This window comes from Mesoplodon bidens (genome assembly GCF_964165515.1).
Source record: "Mesoplodon bidens genome assembly, chromosome: 18".
In the NCBI taxonomy this organism is placed as follows: Eukaryota; Metazoa; Chordata; class Mammalia; order Artiodactyla; family Ziphiidae; genus Mesoplodon; species Mesoplodon bidens.
Genome location: NC_138175.1, coordinates 46,396,265 through 46,416,853, shown reverse-complemented (window position 1 = coordinate 46,416,853; position 20,589 = coordinate 46,396,265). Strand labels below are relative to the sequence as shown.

Genomic DNA, 20,589 nt, shown 5'->3' with positions numbered 1-20,589 from the left:
AACCCATATGTCCTTCAATGAATGAATGGCAAAACAAACTGTGGCATATCCACATGGACTTCTACTCAGCAATAAAAAGGAATGAATTACTTACACATGTAAAAACACATATGAATCTCCAGGGAATTATGCTGAGTGAAAAAGTCAATAGTCCAATTACATACTTAATAAATTCCATTTACATAACATTCTTAAAGGGGTAAAATTATACAAATGGAGAACAGATTAGGGTTGCCAGGTCTTAAGGAGGGGGTTAAGAGAAAGAGGGAAGTGAGTATGGCTGTAAAAGGACAACATGAAGTATTCTTGTGATGATGGAAATATCTTGAAAGTATCAATGTCAAGGTTGTGATACAGTGTATAGTATTGCAAGATGTTACCACTGGGGGAAACTGGATAATGGGTATATGGGATTTCCCTGAATTATTTCTTACAACTGCATGAGAATCAAGAATTACTTCAAAATAAAACGTTAAAAATTTTTAAAAAGCTAGGCCAAAAAGAAAACAAATTCTAATGTAGTAGACCAAAACCCAACTACATTAAATGTAAATTCACTAAATATGTCACAGAGTAAGATTGTCATTATTTATTTTTAAAATAATATTGTTTAATGAAGCATACTTTAAAAATAAAACAGAACGGTTAAAAGCAAAAGGGTAGAAAAAGATAATGCACTAGCCAAAAGAAGTATGGTGAAGCTACAGTAATATCAAAACTAAGACAAAAAGTGATATTATAAAGGGTAGATTCCATAATTTCCTATTGGATCAATCCAACAGGAAGCTATTACAGCTCTAAATATGTATCATCCAACAAGAGAGCTTTAAAATATATAAAGCAAAGTTTAACAGAAATAAAAGGAGAAATAGACAAATCTACAAGTATAAAAAATGAAATCAGGAAGCTGAATGGACATAGAACCAACTGTGTTTTCTTCTCATCTTTTAACAAAATAATTAGCAAAAAATAATTCTTACAGTTGACAGAAAAGTGTACTGTTGGTAAAGACACATGAGACAAATAAGCAAAACTTATTTAGAGGACATGTTCTCTCTCTGCAGTGTTTGGGAGCCTCTTTTCCCTTCCCAGAAAGAAATTCACACTTTTTGGAAACAGTGCCCATTATCATCTAGTGAAAGGAAGGCTGTGAAAGGAAGACTGTCTTATTCTGCTTCCTAGAGATAACATAGTTCTTTAGGCTTTGTGTAGCTTCACGGTAAGCTTATGAGACAGAACCCTCTCTGATACCTCCAACGACTACAAGTTCCTGATATTTAGCATGCTGTAGTCTACTGTATTCTGTTCTCTTTGCCAACATACTATTGCACAAAAGCATACAGTAGTGTTTTCTTGGAAAGTTTCTCCATTTTGGTCTCTACTGCAAAATTACTGCAGTGAGTCTTCAACTTTCATTGTCAATTGTTTTTTTGTTTGTTTCTTTGTTTTTTGCGGTACGCGGGCCTCTCACTGTTGTGGCCTCTCCCGTTGCGGAGCACAGGCTCCGGACACGCAGGCTCAGCGGCCATGGCTCACGGGCCCAGCCGCTCCGCGGCATGTGGGATCTTCCTGGACCGGGGCACGAACCCGTGTCCCCTGCATCGACAGGCGGACTCTCAACCACTGCGCCATCAGGGAAGCCATGTCAATTGTTTTTAAATTCTTAAATCAGAGCGGAACTCATGAAATGTTGAAAAAAGAAATCAGGTCTTTAGGGCAAGAGTGACATATAGTCCGGGTTGCTGGATTCTTAGGTTTTTACACCTGGTTACTTGTGTACTTTTCAACTTACACTTTTCACTCCTGATGTCGAGGCTACTTTGAATTATTGACATGATCTTTCATTTGATGGCTCAGTGTCTTTGCCTTCTTCAACAACATCTTTCTAGATTACCTGTATCACTTCTGTCCATATAACACACACGGAATGTGGAGTAACACAGTGTAAATTAAAAAAAAAAAAGCGTGGGTGTTTCCAGTAATACACAATCACGAACCTCTATAATTTTTTTCCATTTAAAATTTTGGTGACTCGTGTATTGACTTAACCATGTAAATTTCAATATTGTAACAGGTGCCCGTCAGAAAAGCAGAAACACAAAGACCGGACACAACACATTGTCTGAAAAACTGCAGAGTCAGAATCAAGAGGTCACTAGAACAGACGACGCGACCATGGTCACACGAATGGTCGCAAACTAGAACGACCCTAAAGTCACTGGACCTCAGAGTCCCTCGACCCTGTAGACTCCCTACCACAAATTCCACCGCTGAAATCTCCCACACCCGATCACGCAACGGTGCTCCTCCCTTTTCCTTTTTTTTTTTTTTTTTTTTACTCCTCCCTTTTCTGACTGCCTCCAGGAGCTTGAGGCTCAGGCTGGCCTATCTTGTCTCTTCACGGTGCCCAGACCTTGCCCCACTTTCACCCCACTGAAGTCCAGTCCCAGGTGGAGCCGGGACCAGACGGAACGAAACCGACTCAGCGGTGCTTCCTTCACGGACCAGGTACCGTAACGCCTAGAACCCAAAGGTCCAGACAACTGTAAGGAGGAGGCGACTTTTCGCAGAAAATAGATTTGGGCCGAGAAGGCCTCTGGGAAATGTAGTCCGGGGCAGGAAAACTGCGGACCTTTTCAGATTCTTCTCAGCACCAAGCGGCACTCCCAGGCTCCGAGGGCCGGACTCACTGGAGGCAGCTGCCGCAAAACTCTCAGCTGAGGCCACTCGGCAGATCTGAGAGCCCCTCAACACAGCGGTTGGTTATTCCCGCTACTCGTCAACTGGAGGGCCAGTCCCGCCCCGGCGAGCCGCGAGGGGCTCTGGGAAGAGTTATCCTGCGTCTAACGGACCGAGGCTTGTGCTGCCTTCGGCTACAGCCGGCACTGACCTTAATGGATTACCTAACTCGGGCTGCACCGGCTGTGCCACTTGGGCGGCGCTGAGGTGCGGAATTGGGGCCTGTGTCTGCGGGCTCGGTGGTGAGTCCTCGGGAAGCCGCGAGCTCAGAGTCCGGGACTCTTTGTGCTGGGTGGAGTAGGGGCCTGCGGACCACCCGGTGCCTGTGTTGTTGGAGGAGGACGCCGGGCAGGGTTTTGCCCGTGCGGGTGGTTCCCTGAGGCCGTGGGAGTGACATGTGAAGGACTGTGAGCGTGTGGCTTGATAGGACTTTATTTGCCAGGCATTTGTCTGTGACTGATGTGGCCGTGGAGTCGTGTGTGCAGGCGGATTTTGTGGATGTGCTTTTCCTTTTCTGTCTCACTATGAACGTGGCTGCAAACCACGATAAAAGGCAGAGTTCGGTTGTGTGTGTAGATTTGTGAGACTGTTTGTACCAGTGCTTCACTTCTTTGGAGATGGTAATCGTAAATACGTTTTTCTATGAGATATCAATAGCCCATATAGCCCCAACACGTTGTTTCAGTATTTATTTAAAATTTTATTTCTGTGTATTGGCCACGTTGTTTTGTGTGCTTAGTAACAATGCTCCTTGCCCCTCACTCCCCGCCCCAAATCACAAAATAAAGAAAAACTCCAAGAAAGCAAAAATCATTTATACTTCTACCAGGCACTATCAAAATTTATTTCCCATCTTTTCATCCCTCCCTCTGTGAATACATACATATGCATTCGTATATTATAAAATTGGAATCACGCTATACATACAGTTCTGTAATCTACCTATGCCATTTAACAATGTGCAGTTAATATTTTTCCATTTAAACAATTACACATCTATGTCATCATTTTAAAGTTTTTTTATGGTATACATTTTAATGCATTTACACCTGTTGATGGGTAATTTGGTTCTTTTAACTTCTTGCCATTATAAAGAATGGGTTTATCAGCAACTATTTGGCATGTTATGATGCACTTTCTTAATTTTTTTTTGGTGGGGGGCAGGCTCTTAGAAGTGGAACTGATAGGTTGAGATATATGTGCTTATTAAAGACTCCCTAATTCTATCCAGTTATTCTCTTGTAAGGTTTCAATAATCTACAGTATTATTGGCATAGTATAAGATTGCCTATATTCATACACCTTTGATAACAGTGGTTATCGTTAGTATTAGTAATCTTTGTTAACCTCATAGATGTAAAATAATTTCTTTAATTTGCAGTTATTTGATTACTACTGAAGTCAACCATTTAAAAATCTTTTTGTGTGTGAATTATGTGTTTTCTAAGGTATTTTTCTAAAGCAGTGTTCTATTTCCAAATTTCCAGGTTCTTCAGGTACTGAGGATTCATTCATTCATCCACTCACCATTTATTGAATGCTGCATGTGACAGGAATAATTATAGATGCTTGGGATATAACATTGAACAAAGGAGACAAACTCTCTGCTATCATGGTACTTACATTGTTGTGGACCAGATAATAAATGAGGTAAGTAAGTTAAATATAACATACATTAAATAGTGAAACATTCTAAGAGAAGAAGTAAAGCAGGAGGATATATAGAATCAGGGATGAGACTTGGAGTTTTAGATGGGGTAGTTAAGAATGCATCCTGAAAATGTAATAATAAAGATATGAAGGAAATAAAGGTGCTACTTATGCACATAATTAAGGGAAGAGGGATCGAACAACAGTTAGAAAAGCCCTGAGGTGGGAATATGCCTGTTACACAGAGGCTGGTGTGGCTGAAATAGAGCAAATGAGAGGGAGAGTAGTGAGAGATGAGAGAAGAAAGGTAATTGCAGGGAAGGAGGGCAGATCAGATTGAGCCTTATGGGCCCTGTTAAGGATCTTGGCTTTTTACTGTGAATGAGATGGGAAGCTATTGGAGAGTTTTGAACATGCAAGTGATAGTATCTGCTTACGATTTAAGAGGATTGCCTTGGTTGCTCTGATGAGAGAATTATGAGAAGAAGAATAGGGGAAGAGGGCAGGGACAAGGGCAGAAGCAGAGAGACCAATTAGGAAACTATTGCATTAATCTAGGGAAAAGCTGTTGGTGACCTGGACCAGAGTAGTAAAGATGGTGAGAAGTAGTCATGTACTGGATAATTTAAAGGTAAAGCTGACATAATTTGCTGATAGAACTGATGTGGAGTGTAAGTGTGACAAGGTGACACAATATTTTTTAATCTGAGCAACTTGAAGAATGGAGTTATCATTAACTGAGAAGGGAAAGAAGGTAGGAAGAACCTGGGGCATAGAGAGATAGTGAGATTTCTGTTTGGAATATTGTATCTGAAGTATGAGATGCCCATTGGACATTCAGGTGGAAATATTAAGTTGGCAGTGGGATATACAAGTCTGAAGTTCAAAAGAAAGATCTGAGACCTAGGTTGGAGACATACGTTTGGGGATTATCAGCATATAGGTGATATTTAAGGAGATCACTTAGAGGGTAGGGTAGATGGAAAATGATAGAAGTAAAGGACTTATCTCTGGGTCACTTCAACATGAGAAAGTCTGGAAAATGAGGAGGAACCAGCAAAAAAGACTGAAAGGGACTAGCTAGAATGGTTGGGAGAAAACCCCAGTTATGGTGCGTATTGCTACTGACATGGTCATTGTTTCTAGGCTTTTTGTTTTGGTGGGCAGAGCTAGGAAATATATTCTTTTAGTTTTTTTTAGTAGCTTGATTCACATACCATACATTTTACCCTTTAAAGTGTACAATGGAATGTTTTTTTTAAAAATCCACAGGGTTGTGCACCCATCACCGTCGTGTAATTTTAGATCATTTTTATCCTCCCTGAAAGAATTATCGTACCCATTAGCAGTCAATCTCATATTCTCCTCCTTCCTCCCAGTCTAATGAACCACTAATCTGATTTATGCCTCGATGAATTTGTCTATTCAGACATTTCATATAAATGAAATTGTGCAATATGTGGTCTTTTGTGACTGGCTTCTTTCACGTGATATGTTTTCAATGTTTATTAACGTTGTAGCTGGAAATATACTCTTAACAGAGTAGACCCCATGAGTTCATACTGCTATTTACAATCAAAAAAATTTAGAATTATAGAGTTTCTACTTTGGTTTTATTTTTGTGTCTTTTATTTATTAATCCATCCATCTGTAGATGTGTATATGTATATATAAATAAGATAGTTCAGAGCAATATTATTAATACTTAAAATATTCCTACTGCAAATAATTTAATATTTCTTTATAGATCTATTTGCTTTGGGGTTGTCTCTCTAGGAACATATAACCCAATTATTGTGCTTCAAAGTAACTAGAACTAATTTCTCTGTGTGTGGTTAAGCCACAAATGTAACATATGAGTAGGTTCATTTGTTTCATTCTGCTTTTGATTTTTAGGTATAGCTTATGGGGTTTTTTTGGTTGTTGTTTTAATTTAATTTAATTTAATTAATTAATTATTTTAGCTTTTGTTTTAACATTTGTTTTAATTTTGTTTTATAATCATGTAAGACATTTACATGGTTGGAAAGTCAAATATACAAAACAAAGTCTTTTAAGATATATACAAAACAAACACACAAAACAAAGAGAAGTCTTGTATTGTTTGCAAACAGGGAGCATGATGCCTTCAGGTTTCTTATTCCTTCTCAAGATTGCTTTGGCAATTTGGGGTCTTTTGTGGGTCCATACAAATTTTAGGATTGTTTGTTCTATTTCTATGAAAAATTCCATTGGAATTTTGATAGAAATTGCATTGAATCTATACATTGCTTTGGGTAGTATGAACATTTTAGCAATATCAATCCTTCCAATCCATGAACACAAAATTTCTTTCCATTTATTTGTGTCTTTTTCAGTTTCTTTCATCAGTGTCCTATAGTTTTCAATGTATAGTCCTTCGCCTGCTTGGTTGAGCTTATTCCTAGGTATTTTATTCTTTTTGATGCAATTGTGAATGGAATTGTTTTCTTAACTTTTCTTTCTGATAGTTCATTATTAGTGCATAGAAATGCAGCAATTTCTGTATATTAATTTTGTATCCTGTAACATTACTGAATTCATTTATAAGTTCTAACAGTTATTTGGCAATCTTCAGGGTTTTGTGTGTATAATATCATGTCATCTGCAAATAATGGAAGTTTCACTTCTTCCTTTCCATTTGGATGCCTTTTATTTCTTTTTCTTGCCTAATTGCTCTGGCTAGGACCTCCAGTACTATGTTGAACAAAAATAGCAAGAATGGGCATCCTGTCTTGTTCCTGGTCTTAGAGGAAAAGCTCTTAGCTTCACACCATTAACTATGGTGTTAGCTCTGAGCTTGTCATATATATCATTTATTATGTGAGGTACGTTTCCTCTATACCCACTTTGTTGAGAGTTTTTATCAAAACTGGATGTTGAATCTTGTCAAATACTTTTCCTTCATCTATTGAGATGATCATATGGATTTTTATCATTCATTTTGGTAATGTGGTATATTACATTTGTTGATTTGTGGTTATTGAACCATCCTTGCATCCCTAGAATATATCCCACTTTATTGAGGTGTTTGATTCTTTTTTTAAAATAAATTTATTTGTTTTATTTTTGGCTGCATTGGGTCTTCATTGTTGCACATGGGCTTTCTCTAGTTGTGGCGAGTGGAGGCTACTCTTCATTGTGGTGCGCAGGCTTCTCATTGCAGTGGCTTCTCCTGTTGCGGAGTGTGGACTCTAGGCACGTGGGCTTCCGTAGTTGTGGCTTGTGGGCTCTAGAGCTCAGGCTCAGTAGTTGTGGTGCATGGGCTTAGTTGCTCCGTGGCATGTGGGATCTTTCCAGACCAGGGATTGAACCCGTGTCCCCTGCACTGGCAGGCAGATTCTTAACCACTGCACCACCAGGGAAGCCCCAAGGTGTTTGATTCTTAATGTATGTTGAGTTCATGTTTGCTAATATTTTGTTGAGGATTTTTCATCTGTGTTCATCCGGAATATTGGCCTGTGATTGTCTTTTCTTGTGGTGTACTTGTCTGGTTTTGGTATCAGGGTAATGCTGGCCTTGTGAAATGAGTTTGGAAGTGTTTTCTCCTCTTCTATTTTTTGGGAGATTTTTAGAAGGATTGGTATTAATTTTTCTTTGAATGTTTGGTAGAATTCACCAGTACAGCCATCTGGTTCTGGATTTTTGTTTGCTGGGAGGTTTTAAATTACTGATTCAACCTCCTTACTAGTAATCGGTCTGTTCAGATTTTTTGTTTCTTGATAATTCAGTCTTGGATGGTTGTATGTTTCTAGGAATTTATCCATTTCTTCTAGGTTGTCCAATTTTGGGGCATATAATTGTTTGTAATAGTCTCTTAGCTTTTGTATTGTATTTCTGTGGTATCAGTTGTAACATCTCCTCTTTTGTTTCTGATTTTGAGTCCTCTCTCTTTTTACTTGGCGAGTCTAGCTAAAGGTTTGTCCATTTTGTTTATCTTGTCACAGAATCAGTTCTTGGTTTCATTGATCTTTTCTCTTGTCTTTTTAGTCTCTATTTCATTTTTTTCTGCCCTGATTCTTGTTACTTCCTTCCTTCTACTAAGTTTGGGCTTCTTTTATTCTTCTTTTCTAGTTCCTCGAGGTTTAAAGTTAGATTGTTTATTTGACATTTTTCTTGTTTTTTGAAATAGGCATTTGTTGCTATGAACTTCCTTCTTAGAACTGTTTTTGTTGCATCCCTTAAGTTCTGGTGTACTGTACTTCCATTTTCATTTGTCTCAAGACATTTTTGATTTTGCTTTTGATTTCTTTGTTCCCATTGGTTATTCAGTAGCATGTTGTTTAGTCTCTATGTGTTTCTGAATTTTCCAGTTTTCTTCTGGTAATTGATTTCGTTTCATACCGTGTGGTTGGGAAAAATGCTGGATATTATTTCAGTCTTCTTAAATTTGTCAAGACTTGTTTTGTGGCCTATCATATCCTAGAGAATGTTCCATGTGCACCTGAGAAGAAGGTGTATTCAGGTGCTTTTGGATGGAATTTCTGTATATATCTATTTAGTCTATCTGGTCTAATGTGTTATTTAAGGCCAATGTCTCCTTATTGATTTTCTGTCAGAACGATTTATCCATTGTCTTATTGTATTGCTCCCTATTTCTCCCTTTAGACCTGTTAATATTTGCTTCATATATTTAGGTGCTCTTATGTTGTGTGCATATATATTTACAAATGTTTATCCTCTTGTTGGATTGACCCCTTTGTCATTATGTAATGCCCTTCTTTGTGTCTTATGGCAGTCTTTGTTTTAAAGTCTGTTTTGTCTGATATAAGTATAGCTATCCCAACTTTCTTTTGGTTTCCATCTGCATGGAATATCATCATGGAAAAAGATGGACCCTTCAGTCTGTGTGTGTTCTTACAACTGAAGTGAATCTCTCATAGGTAGCATATTGATGGGGCTTGTTTTTTTTTATCCATTCATCCATTCTGTGTCTTTTGATCAGAGAATTTAATCCATTTACATTTAAAGTAATTATTGATAAGTATGTATTTATTGCCATTTTGTTAATTGGTTTTTAGCTGTTTTGTAGTTCCTCTGCTCCTTTCTTCTTTTGCTCTCTTTCTTTGTGGTTTGATGACTTTCTTTATTGGTATGCTTAGATTCATTTCTCACTGTCTTTTGTTATCTACTGCAAATTTTTGGTTAATGGTTACCATGAGACTGACATAAACGCACTTATATTTATAATGGTCTAATTTAAGTTGATAATAATCAAAGTTTGAATGCATTCTAAAGCTCTACATTTCTATCCCTGCCCCCCATCATCTTAAAAAATACCAAATGCTTCACAAATTTGCATGTCATCCTTGTGCAGAGGCCATGCTATTCATCTCTATATCATTCCAATTTTAGTATATATGCTGCTGAAGTGAGCACTGGGAAGTTTCTGTTGACCTGTCTTCAAGTTCACTGATTTTTTCCTCAGTCATGTTGAGTCTACTGATGAGTCCATTGAAGGCATTTTTTTTTTAGAGTTCCATCAGCACTAAGCAATTTTAATTTTAAAAAGATGATCTCAGAGCAATTTCAAACTCACAGAAAATTTGCAAGTACAGTACAAAGAAACTCCCTTATTGCCTTCATCCAGATTCACCAACTTTCTCCCGTTGTGGAGCACAGGCTCCGTACGCGCAGGCTCAGTGGCCATGGCTCATGGGCCCAGCCACTCCGCAGCATGGGGGATCTTCCCGGACCGGGGCACGAACCCATGTCCCCTGCATTGGCAGGTGGACTCTCAACCACTGCACCACCAGGGAAGCCCACCAACTTTTAATATCTCTCTCTGTCTTTCTTTCACACACTCACACACACACACACACACAGAGACACACACACAATGAGTCTTTTTCTGAACCATTTGACTACAAGCTTCAGACCTGATCCTTCATCCCCTAAGTACTCCAGTGTGTATTTCCCTAAACAAGGACCTCCCAATAAGTCAGGAAATCAACAATTGATACAAGATTGCCATTTAGAGAACCTGTTCAAATTTCAATTTTGCCAATTGTCCCAAAAATGTCTTTTTCTTCATACTTTAAAATATATATATATTTATTTATTTTTATTTGGTTGTGTCGGGTCTTGTTGTGGCTGGTGGGCTCTTTAGTTGCAGCTGGCAGGCTCCTTAGTTGTGGCTCGCCGTCTCTTTAGTTGCGGCACATGGGCTCCTTAGTTGCAGCATGTGAACTCTTAGTTGCAGCATGCATGTGGGATCTAGTTCCCTGACTAGGGATTGAACCTGGGTCCCCTCATTGGGAACGTGGGGTCTTAACCACTGTGCCACCAGGGAAGTCCCCTCAAAATGTCTTTTTTAGTTTTCAGGTACAGGATTCCTTCATACATTGCATTTGGTTGTCATGTCTCTTTGGCTTCCTCCAACCTGGAACAGTTCCTCAGTCATTCTGTCTATCATGTCCTCGAGAGTTTAAAAGAATACAGGCCTTATATTCTGTAGTCTGGCACTCAACTTGATTCCACTGGATGTTTCTTCATGCCTAGACTCAGGCATGTATTCCTGACAAACTTTGATTTTCTCATTATGTCATTCAGTCCCATCACTGGTGATGTTAACCTTGATCATCTAGTCATGTTGATATCTTCACTGTAAAGTTCTATTTTTCTTTGTAACTGTTGGAAAATGTTCCAATATGGTGCTAAAATCCTGTTCTTCATCAAAACTTTACCCATTCTTAGCCTCCACTGACAACTTCAGTCTGAACCACTCTCCAGTTGTTAAGTGGTTTTATGTTTATATTATTCCTTTTACATTTATTGGTTGGCATTATAGTGCAAAGGAAGAGCTTTCCTTTCTCCCTACTGATTTATATCACGTTGAGCTCATGTATTCTATTTTATTCAGTAGGTTATAATTTATTACTGTAAATATCTGTTTTCATGCTCAAATTGCCCCTAATTTGGCCAATGGGAACCTCTTTGAGCCAGTTTCTTCATCTTTTTAACATGGTCCTATCAGTTTTTGAGCACTTCCTTAATTTCTGGCACAAGATGTTCTAGGCTCATCTTGTGGTTTTCCTGCTCCAGCCCTAAAATCAGATATTTCTTCAGACAGTCTTGCTTCCTCTTCTTTTTTCCCATATAAATATTTTTTGGAAAATTTTGGACTTTTATTTATTTATTGTTGTTGAGGTATAGTTGATTTACCATATTATGTTAGTTTCAAGTGTACAGCAGAGTGTTTTGGTTATACATATATTCTTTTTTTGATACTTTACGTTATAGTTTATTACAAGATATTGAATATAGTCCCCTGTGCTATGCAGTAAATCCTTGTTGTTTATTTTATATGCATACTCTCAATTTATTCCTCCCTTGCTTCCTCTCCCCTTTAGTAACCATAAGTTTGTTTTCTATGTCTGTGAGTCTATTTTCTGTGTTGTATATAGATTGATTTGTATAATTTTTAGATTCCACATGTTAGTGATATATAATATTTGTCTTTGTCTGACTTCACTTAGTGTGATAGTTTTTAGGTGCATCCATGTTTTTGCAAATGGCATTATTTCATTCTTTTTTATGACTGAATAATATTCCATTGTGTATATATATATTATATATATGTACACCACATCTTCTTTATCCATTCATCTGCCGATGGACATTTAGTTTGCTTCCATGTCTTGGGTATTGTAAATAGTGTGCCACTATGAACAATGGGGTGCATGTATCTTTTTGAATTAGAGTTTTGTCTTTTCTGGATATATGCCCATAAGTGGGATTACTGGATAATATGGTAACTCTACTTTTAGTTTTATTTTTTTACATGGTTGAGTTCTTTTTTTTCTGGTTTTTTTTTTTTTTTTTTTTTGCAGTACGCGGGCCTCTCACCGCTGTGGCCTCTCTCGCTGCGGACCACAGGCTCCGGACGCGTAGGCCCAGTGGCCATGGCTCACGGGCTTAGCCACTCTGCGGCATGTGGGATCCTCCCGGACCGGGGCATGAACCCGTGTCCCCTGCATCGGCAGGCGGACTCTCAACCACTGCACCACCAGGGAAACCCTGAGTTCTTTTTTTTAACATCTTTATTGGAGTATAATTGCTTTACAATGGTGTGTTAGTTTCTGCTTTATAACAAAGTGAATCAGCTATACATATACATATATCCCCATATCTCCTCCCTCTTGCATCTCCCTCCCACCCTCCCTATCCAACCCCTCTAGGTGGTCACAAAGCACCAAGCTGACTCCCTGTGCTATGCGGCTGCTTCCCATTAGCTAGCTATTTTACATTTGGTAGTGTATATATGTCCATGCCACTCTCTCACTTCATCCCAGTTTGCCCTTCCCCCTTCCCACATCCTCAAGTCCATTCTCTACATCTGCATCTTTATTCCTGTCCTGCCCCTAGGTTCTTCAGAACCATTTTTTTTTAAGATTCCATATATATGTGTTAGCATACAGTATTTGCTTTTGTCTTTCTGACTTACTTCACTCTGTATGATAGACTCTAGGCCCATCCACCTCACTACAAATAACTCAATTTCCTTTCTTTTTATGGCTGAATAATATTCCATTGTATATATGTGCCACATCTTCTTTATCCATTCATCTGTTGATGGACACTTAGGTTGCTTCCATGTCCTGGAGATTGTGAATAGTGCTGCAGTGAACATTGTGGTACATGTCTGTTTTTGAATTATGGTTTTCTCAGGGTATATGCCCAATAGTGAGATTGCTGGGTCGTATGGTAGTTCTATTTTTAGTCTTTTAAGGAACCTCCGTACTGTTCTCCATAGTGGCTGTATCAATTTACATTCCCACCAACAGTGCAAGAGTGTTCCCTTTTCTCCACACCCTCTCCAGCATTTATTGTTTGTAGATTTTTTGATGATGGCCATTCTGACTGGTGTGAGGTGATACCTCATTATAGTTTTGATTTGCATTTCTCTAATAATTAGTGATGTTGAGCATCTTTTCATGTGCTTTTTGGCCATCTGTATGTCTTCTCTGGAGAAATGTCTATTTAGATCTTCTGCCCATTCTTTGATTAGGTTGTTTGTTTTTTTGACAAAGAGCTGCATGAGATGTTTGTATATTTTGGAGATTAACCCCTTGTCAGTTGCTTTGTTTGCAAATATTTTCTCCCAGTCTGTGGGCTTTTTATTTTGTTGATAGTTTCCTTTGCTATGCAAAAGCTTATAAGTTTGATTAGGTCCCACTTGTTTATTTTAGCTTTTATTTCTATTGCCTTGGGAGGCTGACCTAAGAAAACATTGCTGTGATTTATTGCTTTTATTTCTTTTTTTTTTTTTTTTTTTTTTTTGCGGTACACGGGCCTCTCACTGTCGTGGCCTCTCCCGCCGCAGAGCACAGGCTCCGGACACGCAGGCCCAGCGGCCATGGCTCACGGGCCCAGCCGCTCCACGGCACGTGGGATCCTCCCAGACCGGGGCATGAACATGCAGCCCCTGCACCGGCAGGCGGACTCTCAACCACTGCGCCACCAGGGAAGCCCTATTGCTTTTATTTCTATTGCCTTGGGAGACTGACCTAAGAAAACATTGCTGTGATTTATGTCAGAGAATGTTTTGCCTATGTTCTATTCTAGGAGTTTTATGGTGTCATGTCATATTTAAGTCTTTAAGCCATTTTGAGTTTATTTTTGTACATGGTGTGAGGGAGTGTTCTAGCTTCATTGATTTACATGTGGCTGTCCACCTTTCCCCGCACCACTTGCTGAAGAGACTGTCTTGTCTTCATTGTATACTCTTGCCTCCTTTGTCAAAGATTAATTGACTGTAGGTGTGTGGTTTTATTTCTGGGCTCTCTATTCTGTTCCATTGATTTATATGTCTGTTTTTGTGCCAGTACCATGCTGTTTTGATTACTGTAGCTTTGTAATATTGTCTGAAGTCTGGGAGGGTTATGCCTCCTACTTTGTTCTTTTTCCTCAGGATTGATTTGGCAATTCTGGGTTTTTTTGGTTCCATGTAAATTTTAGGATTATTTGTTCTATTTCTGTGAAAAATGTCATGGGTAATTTGATAGGGATCACATTCAATCTGTAGATTGCTTTGGGTACTATGGCCATTTAAACTATGTTAATTCTTCCAATCCAAGAACATGGGATATCTTTCCATTTCCTTGAATCGTTTTCAGTTTCCTTTATCAATGTTTTATGGTTCTCAGCATATAAATCTTTTACCTCCTTGGTTAGGTTCATTACTAGGTGGTTTGTTTTTTGGATGTGATTTTAAATGGGATTTTGTTTTTTTACTTTCCCTTTCTGATATTTCTTTGTAGAGAAATGCAACACATTTCTGTATATTACTCTTGTATCCTGCTACCTTGCTGAATTCATTTATAAGTTCTAATAGTTTTTTGTGTGGAGTCTTTAGGGTTTTCTATATAGAGTATAATGTCATCTACATACAATGACAATTTTACCTCTTCCTGAATGCCTTCATTTCTGTTAGTGTATTTTTTAAATTAATTTTTATTGGAGTATAGTTGCTTTACAATGTTGTGTTAGTTTCTGCTGTACAGCAGAGTGAATCAGCTATATGTATACATATAATCCCTCTTTTTTGGATTTCCTTCCCATTTAGGTCACCTCTGTTGGTATATTTTTGATTGCTAGCATTCTTTTTGATTCTTTCTTATAGTGTCTATTTCTCCCCTTACATTATCTATTTTCCTAATTTGTTCATTAGAGTCCTGAACATATTAGTCATAGTTATTTTAAATGCACTGCACAAACTTTTACTGTGCCCTTTGAAATGTAAATTATTGTGCTAGGCCATGAAGAAGCCATATAAGTAGTCCCTGCCATAAGTGATTCACAGTCCTAGAGAGAGAGACAAATCAACAAATGCTATGGCAGAATGATAAATGCCAATGTTGGGCAAGCTCATGGGATGTAGGAGTAAGATATATCCAATAGAGGGATATCCTGATCAAGGGATAAAGTAGTCTTTTTGTTTGTTTGTTTGTTTTTTGTTTTTTACCATGCTGCGTGGCTTGCAGGATCTTAGTTCCCCAACCAGGGATCGAACCTGGGCCCACAGCAGTGTGGGTGCCAAGTCCTAACCACTGGACCGCCAGGGAATTCCCTGGATAAAGTAGTTCTTAATTTGACTTAAGGACAAGAAGGCATTGGTCAAGTGAAAGATGCAGCTGATCAGCAATCAGGGAATGGTTTCTATGTAGGGGGAAATGATATGCAGTAGCTTTTAAGGGAGTAAGTGCACTGTGTTTCTTTTAAAAGGCACATAACCATAATTTGTGCCCCCTTCCCATGTGATTTAAACATATGTTGCCAAGTGGATGTTAGGACTTGGAATCCAGGGACACATGGGAAGACTAGGGAAAGAGAAGACTAGGGAAAATTTGGGGTGGTGGTGGAAAGAAAATACTCATCCACGATGGAGCCATTTCCCCAGTATGTAAGTTAGCTCAAACTATCTAGAGAATTGCTTTGGGAAATGCAGCCAGGGGTGGGGCTGTCAATGATTTTAGAGTTTTTGGCAAAATTTGGATTCAAGCAGGCAGAGATGATGATAATGACGATGATGATACAGATGCCCAAGTTGTTAATGTTTTTTAACTGTATCCAAGCTCATTTCAGGAGGGAAGTATGCATAGTAGTTCAGAAACTGAACAAATGGATATACCTCAAGTAAGTTCTTTACAAAGGGACAAGAAAAATAACATTTGGTATGAATAGAACATCTAACATGAGAATTTGTTTTTAAAGTATTTCTCCAGTCAGTCCACTTTGAATTCCTCCAAATTTATTCTTTTTTCCCTGACGCCTTGCCAATTGCTACTGCTTTGCCTGTAACACTTCGCCGCAGCAACTCCAACATAGCGAATTTACTTAACATTAAGATACCAGCTTAATCCTAACTTCATGTGGGAGGTATTTTGGGGCCCCATACCAGAATAAGCTGAGGGACTTTTGCTGTGTGCCTTCCAAGTGGAGCAATTCTTAAAAGTTTATTGTAATGGAGGGACTTTGGGTTTCTGCTCAGGGACATAGATGGAAAGAGCTCTGCCTCCACCCTTAAAACAAGGAAAAAACTGGACGAACTGCAGATTAACAACTTTTTTTGAACTCATCAAAGAACTGAGGTCACAGGGCAACCAAGTAACCTGAAATCTGAGGAAAAACAGATGCCTTCTGGGAGAAACAGGACTTGAGCCTTCACTCACATGGGGTGGATACTGCCGGACACCATATAAGCCAGTAAGAAGATACAGTTAAATTTTTTTAACAACTTGTCAGAGGTTGAATGTGGGCCAGCAAGTGTATAAAGCCACTGAGGGAGTTGCAAATTTGGGAGTTTTCAATCTCTGTTAGGCTTTTCCTCCAGGAATCCCACCAGATGCTCACTGTGAAGATGGAGGAGAACCCTGTGATATCTTTCCTTATGGTGCTGCTTTGGGAAAAGGAACAACAGCATAGACCATCTTTGATGCAGAATAAAAACTTTAGTTTGTATAATAAAAAGCAACAAAAACTGTTACCTTAGGGCACAGGTGGAAACTTATAGCAGTTTAAGAAAGTGAACTGAAAAAAAAAGCACTACCTCTGGGAGTGGGGAAGGAATATGTGCTAGACCTAGCACACAGCTGGAGGAGAGGCAAGAGCATTCATGAAAGCCACATACATAACCAAGACCCAGAGACATGGGGCCTGCCTAAGACTTAGGCTTAGTGAGAATATAAGACACTGCTTTCCTCTACCAACCCCTACTGCCCAACCCCCCATGAGGATAATAAACATCAAATAAAAATAATGAGATTCTCTGTGGGGAACAGCACAGATGGAATACTCATTGCCAAAGGAGAAACGTATATTGAGTAAACATGCCTGGCAAACCAACCCATACCTTAAACACAGGTATCTTTAGAGGAATTTGAAGCCTGTGGTACAATGAAGGTAAACACAGCAATGAAAAACCTAAACCTCACCCATCTGCTGACTCAATCCCCTGTGTTAAAAACCTAGCAGAAGGAAAGGCATGCTAATCTGTAAGCATAAGAAATACTTAACTTTATATTTGCTGTACTACCCAAGGTGTCCAGCTTTCCAAAAAATTATAAGGTATGTGAAAAGGCAAGAAATAACACTTCAAAGAGCCAAAGCAATCATCAGAACCAGACTCAGATATGACGTAGATATTGGAACAACCCAATAGGAATTTAGAATAACTATGACTAATATATAATGGATCACATGGGTAATTTCAGCATAGAGCTGGAAACTATAAGAAAAAGTTGAATAGAAATGCTAGAAATCAGAATCACAGCAGAGGTGAATAATGTTTATGATAGACTCATTAGTAGATTGGACACAGCTGGAGAAAGAATCTATGAAATTCAATTTAGAGTAATAGAAATTACCTATACTGAAACACAGTGAGAAAAAGAGTGGGTGAAAAAAGCCAGAATACAGCATCCAAGAGGTATGGGACAGTATAAAAAGTTTCATATATGCTTAATTGGAATCTCAGTTAAGAGAGAGAATGAAGAAGAAATATTTGAAGAAATAATGGCTGAGACTTTTTCAAAGTTAATGACACCAAACCAGTAAACTCAGAGACCACCAAGCAGGATAAATACAAATAAAACAAAAACAAAAAACACTTTTGGGCATATCATATTTTTAAAAAATATACTTATTTATTTATTTGGCTGCTCCAGTCTTAGTTGTGCTGTGCAGGATCTTCATTGCCACGTGCGGGATCTTCATTGCAGCATGCAGGATCTTTAGTTGCGGCATGCAGGACCTTTTAGTTGTGGCATGCAGGCTGTTAGTTGTGGTAGGTGGGATCTAGTTCCCTGACCAGGGATCGAACCTGGGCCCCCTGCATTGGGAGCACAAAGTCTTAACCACTGGACCACCAAGAATGTCCCTGGGCATTATCATATTTAAACTGCTGAAAAAGAAAGATAAGGAAGAAAATCTTGAAGGCAACTTCAAGAAAATATAAACTTTACGTACTGAGGGACAAGGATAAGAATCACATACAGTAGACTTCTCATTAGATGTCATGCAAGCAAGAAGACAATGGAGACAAATTTTTAAAGTACTGAAAGAGAAAAGCTATCAATACAGGATTCTATACCACTCAAAAATATGCTTCAAAAATGAAAACTAAATACTTTTTCAGGGACTCCCCTGGTGGCGCAGTGGTTAAGAATCCACCTGCCAATGCAGGGGACATGGGTTCAGTCCCTGGTCCAGGAAGATCCCACATGCCGCAGAGCAACTAAACCAATGCAGGGTAACTAAGCCCATGTGCCACAACTACTGAGCCTGCACTCTAGAGCCTGCGAGCCATAACTACTGAAGCCCACTAGCCACAACTACTGAGCCCATGAGCCACAACTACTGAAGCCCATGCACCTAGAGGCTGTGCTCCTCAATAAGAGAAGCCACCGCAATGAGAAGCCTGTGTACTGCAACGAGAGAAAGCCCACACGCAGCAATGAAGATCCAGTGTGGCCAAAACTAAAAAATAAATAAATAAAATACTTTTCAGACAATCAAAAACTCGTTGCAGGCTTCCCTGGTGATACAGTAGTTAAGAATCCACCTGTCAATGCAGGGGACACGGGTTTGAGCCCTGGTCTGGGAAATCCCACATGCTGCGGAGCAACTAAACCCATGCACCACAACGACTGAGCCTGCACTCTAGAGCCCGCGAGCCACAACTACTGAGCTCACGTGCCACAACTACTGAAGCCTGCATGCCTAGAGCCTGTGCTCTGCAACAAGGGAAGCCACTGCAATGAGAAGTCCAAGCACCACAATGAAGAGTAGCCCCTGCTCGCTGCAACTAGAGAAAGCCCGTGTGCAGCAATGAGACCCAACACGGCCATAAATAAATAAGTAAGTAAGTAAATAAATAAATAACTAAATTTAAAAAACTGCCAATAGACCTTCTCTACAGGAGATGCAGAAGGAATATGATATCAGTCAAACTTGGATTTGCACAAAGAAATGAAGAGCATTGGAACTGGAATCAATGAAATACAAATAAAATTCATTTCCTTTCTTATACGTAATTGCTCTAAAAGATACGTGATCATCTAAAGTAAATATTGTATGTTTATGGCATAGGTAAAAGTGAAATATATGATGAATATAGCACAAAGGATGGGAGGAATTTGGAATATGTTGTTGTGGTCTTTATACTACAAGTGAAGCAGTGTCATATTATTTGAAGGTAGATGCCGATGTGTTGGGGGGGTGTTCCAAAGAGCACATTTAATCAGAGAAGTGAGAAAATGCAAAAACAAAGGGAAACAGTCAAGCAATTTGAAAAAATAATAGCTTAGCCATTAAACAAAGTCAAAGATCTTTAGTTCCTCCTTAAGGTCTGTAGTTAATATTCTGAGCCATCCTTGAGTTGTTTTGCAGATAATGAAACCCCCATCAGGTGGAAAAAGTTAATTGCTGCTTGACCATGAGCGAGTTGACCCCAGGTGGGTTGGAACCAGATTGGTGATATTGACTCCTGATTACCTCACCACCAATGAATCAGAAGAAGGTGCACAAGCTGATCATACACCCCCACCCCTCTTACTCACCCTGTCTTTAAAAACCTTTCCTTGCTTGCCTTGCAATAAAGCCTGCCTTTTCTGAAGGTAGATGCAGATTAATAAGAAATATATATTGTAAAACCTAGGGAAACCACTAACATTTTTTTAAAGTATAAATAATAATTCAATAGAAGAGATAAAATGGAATAATAAATAGTGCTTGATTAAGCCAAGCCAAGGCAGAAAAGGGGTGTGTGTGTGTGAAGAAACAGAACAAATGGAGCAAGTAGAAAATAGCTTAGAAGATGGTAGATCTTAATCCAACTATATCAGTAGTTATTTTAAATGTTATTATCTAAACACACCAGTTAGAAGATGGAGTTTCTCACATTGGATAAAAGATCCTCTAAAGGCTGTTTACAAAAAACCCATTTAAAATATAAAGATAGATACATTAAAAGTAAATAATGGAGAAATATATATCACAGAAATACCAAAAGAAAGATGGAGTAGCAATTTTAATATTAGAGAAGTAGACTTCATAACAAGGAATAATATCAGGGATGAAGTGTCAGTTCTCTAAGAAGACATAACAATTCCTAAATGTTTATTCAGCTAACAACAGAGCTTCAAAGTATATGAGGCAACAACTAATAGAACTGAAAGGAGA

The 20,589-nt window shown here is 38.8% G+C and overlaps 1 protein-coding gene across 6 annotated transcripts in view; it reads left to right on the top strand.

The window, feature by feature from the left end:
* The first annotated feature begins 2,199 nt into the window (after positions 1 to 2,199).
* Positions 2,200 to 20,589, top strand: part of ZNF569 (zinc finger protein 569) — a 60,235-nt gene continuing 41,845 nt past the window's right edge. For 3 of the 6 annotated variants that reach the window (XM_081217826.1, XM_081217827.1, XM_081217822.1), the window contains exons 1-2: positions 2,200 to 2,981; positions 4,227 to 4,389. Coding sequence is in view for 3 of the 6 variants with exons in the window: in XM_081217822.1 (XP_081073948.1) it covers positions 4,385 to 4,389 (5 nt within the window). In the remaining 3 variants the exon portion in view is untranslated. Of the gene's footprint in view, positions 2,982 to 4,226; positions 4,390 to 19,871; positions 19,928 to 20,589 lie in introns of those variants that run through there. The other 3 variants (XM_081217824.1, XM_081217823.1, XM_081217825.1) reach the window with 3 other exon arrangements.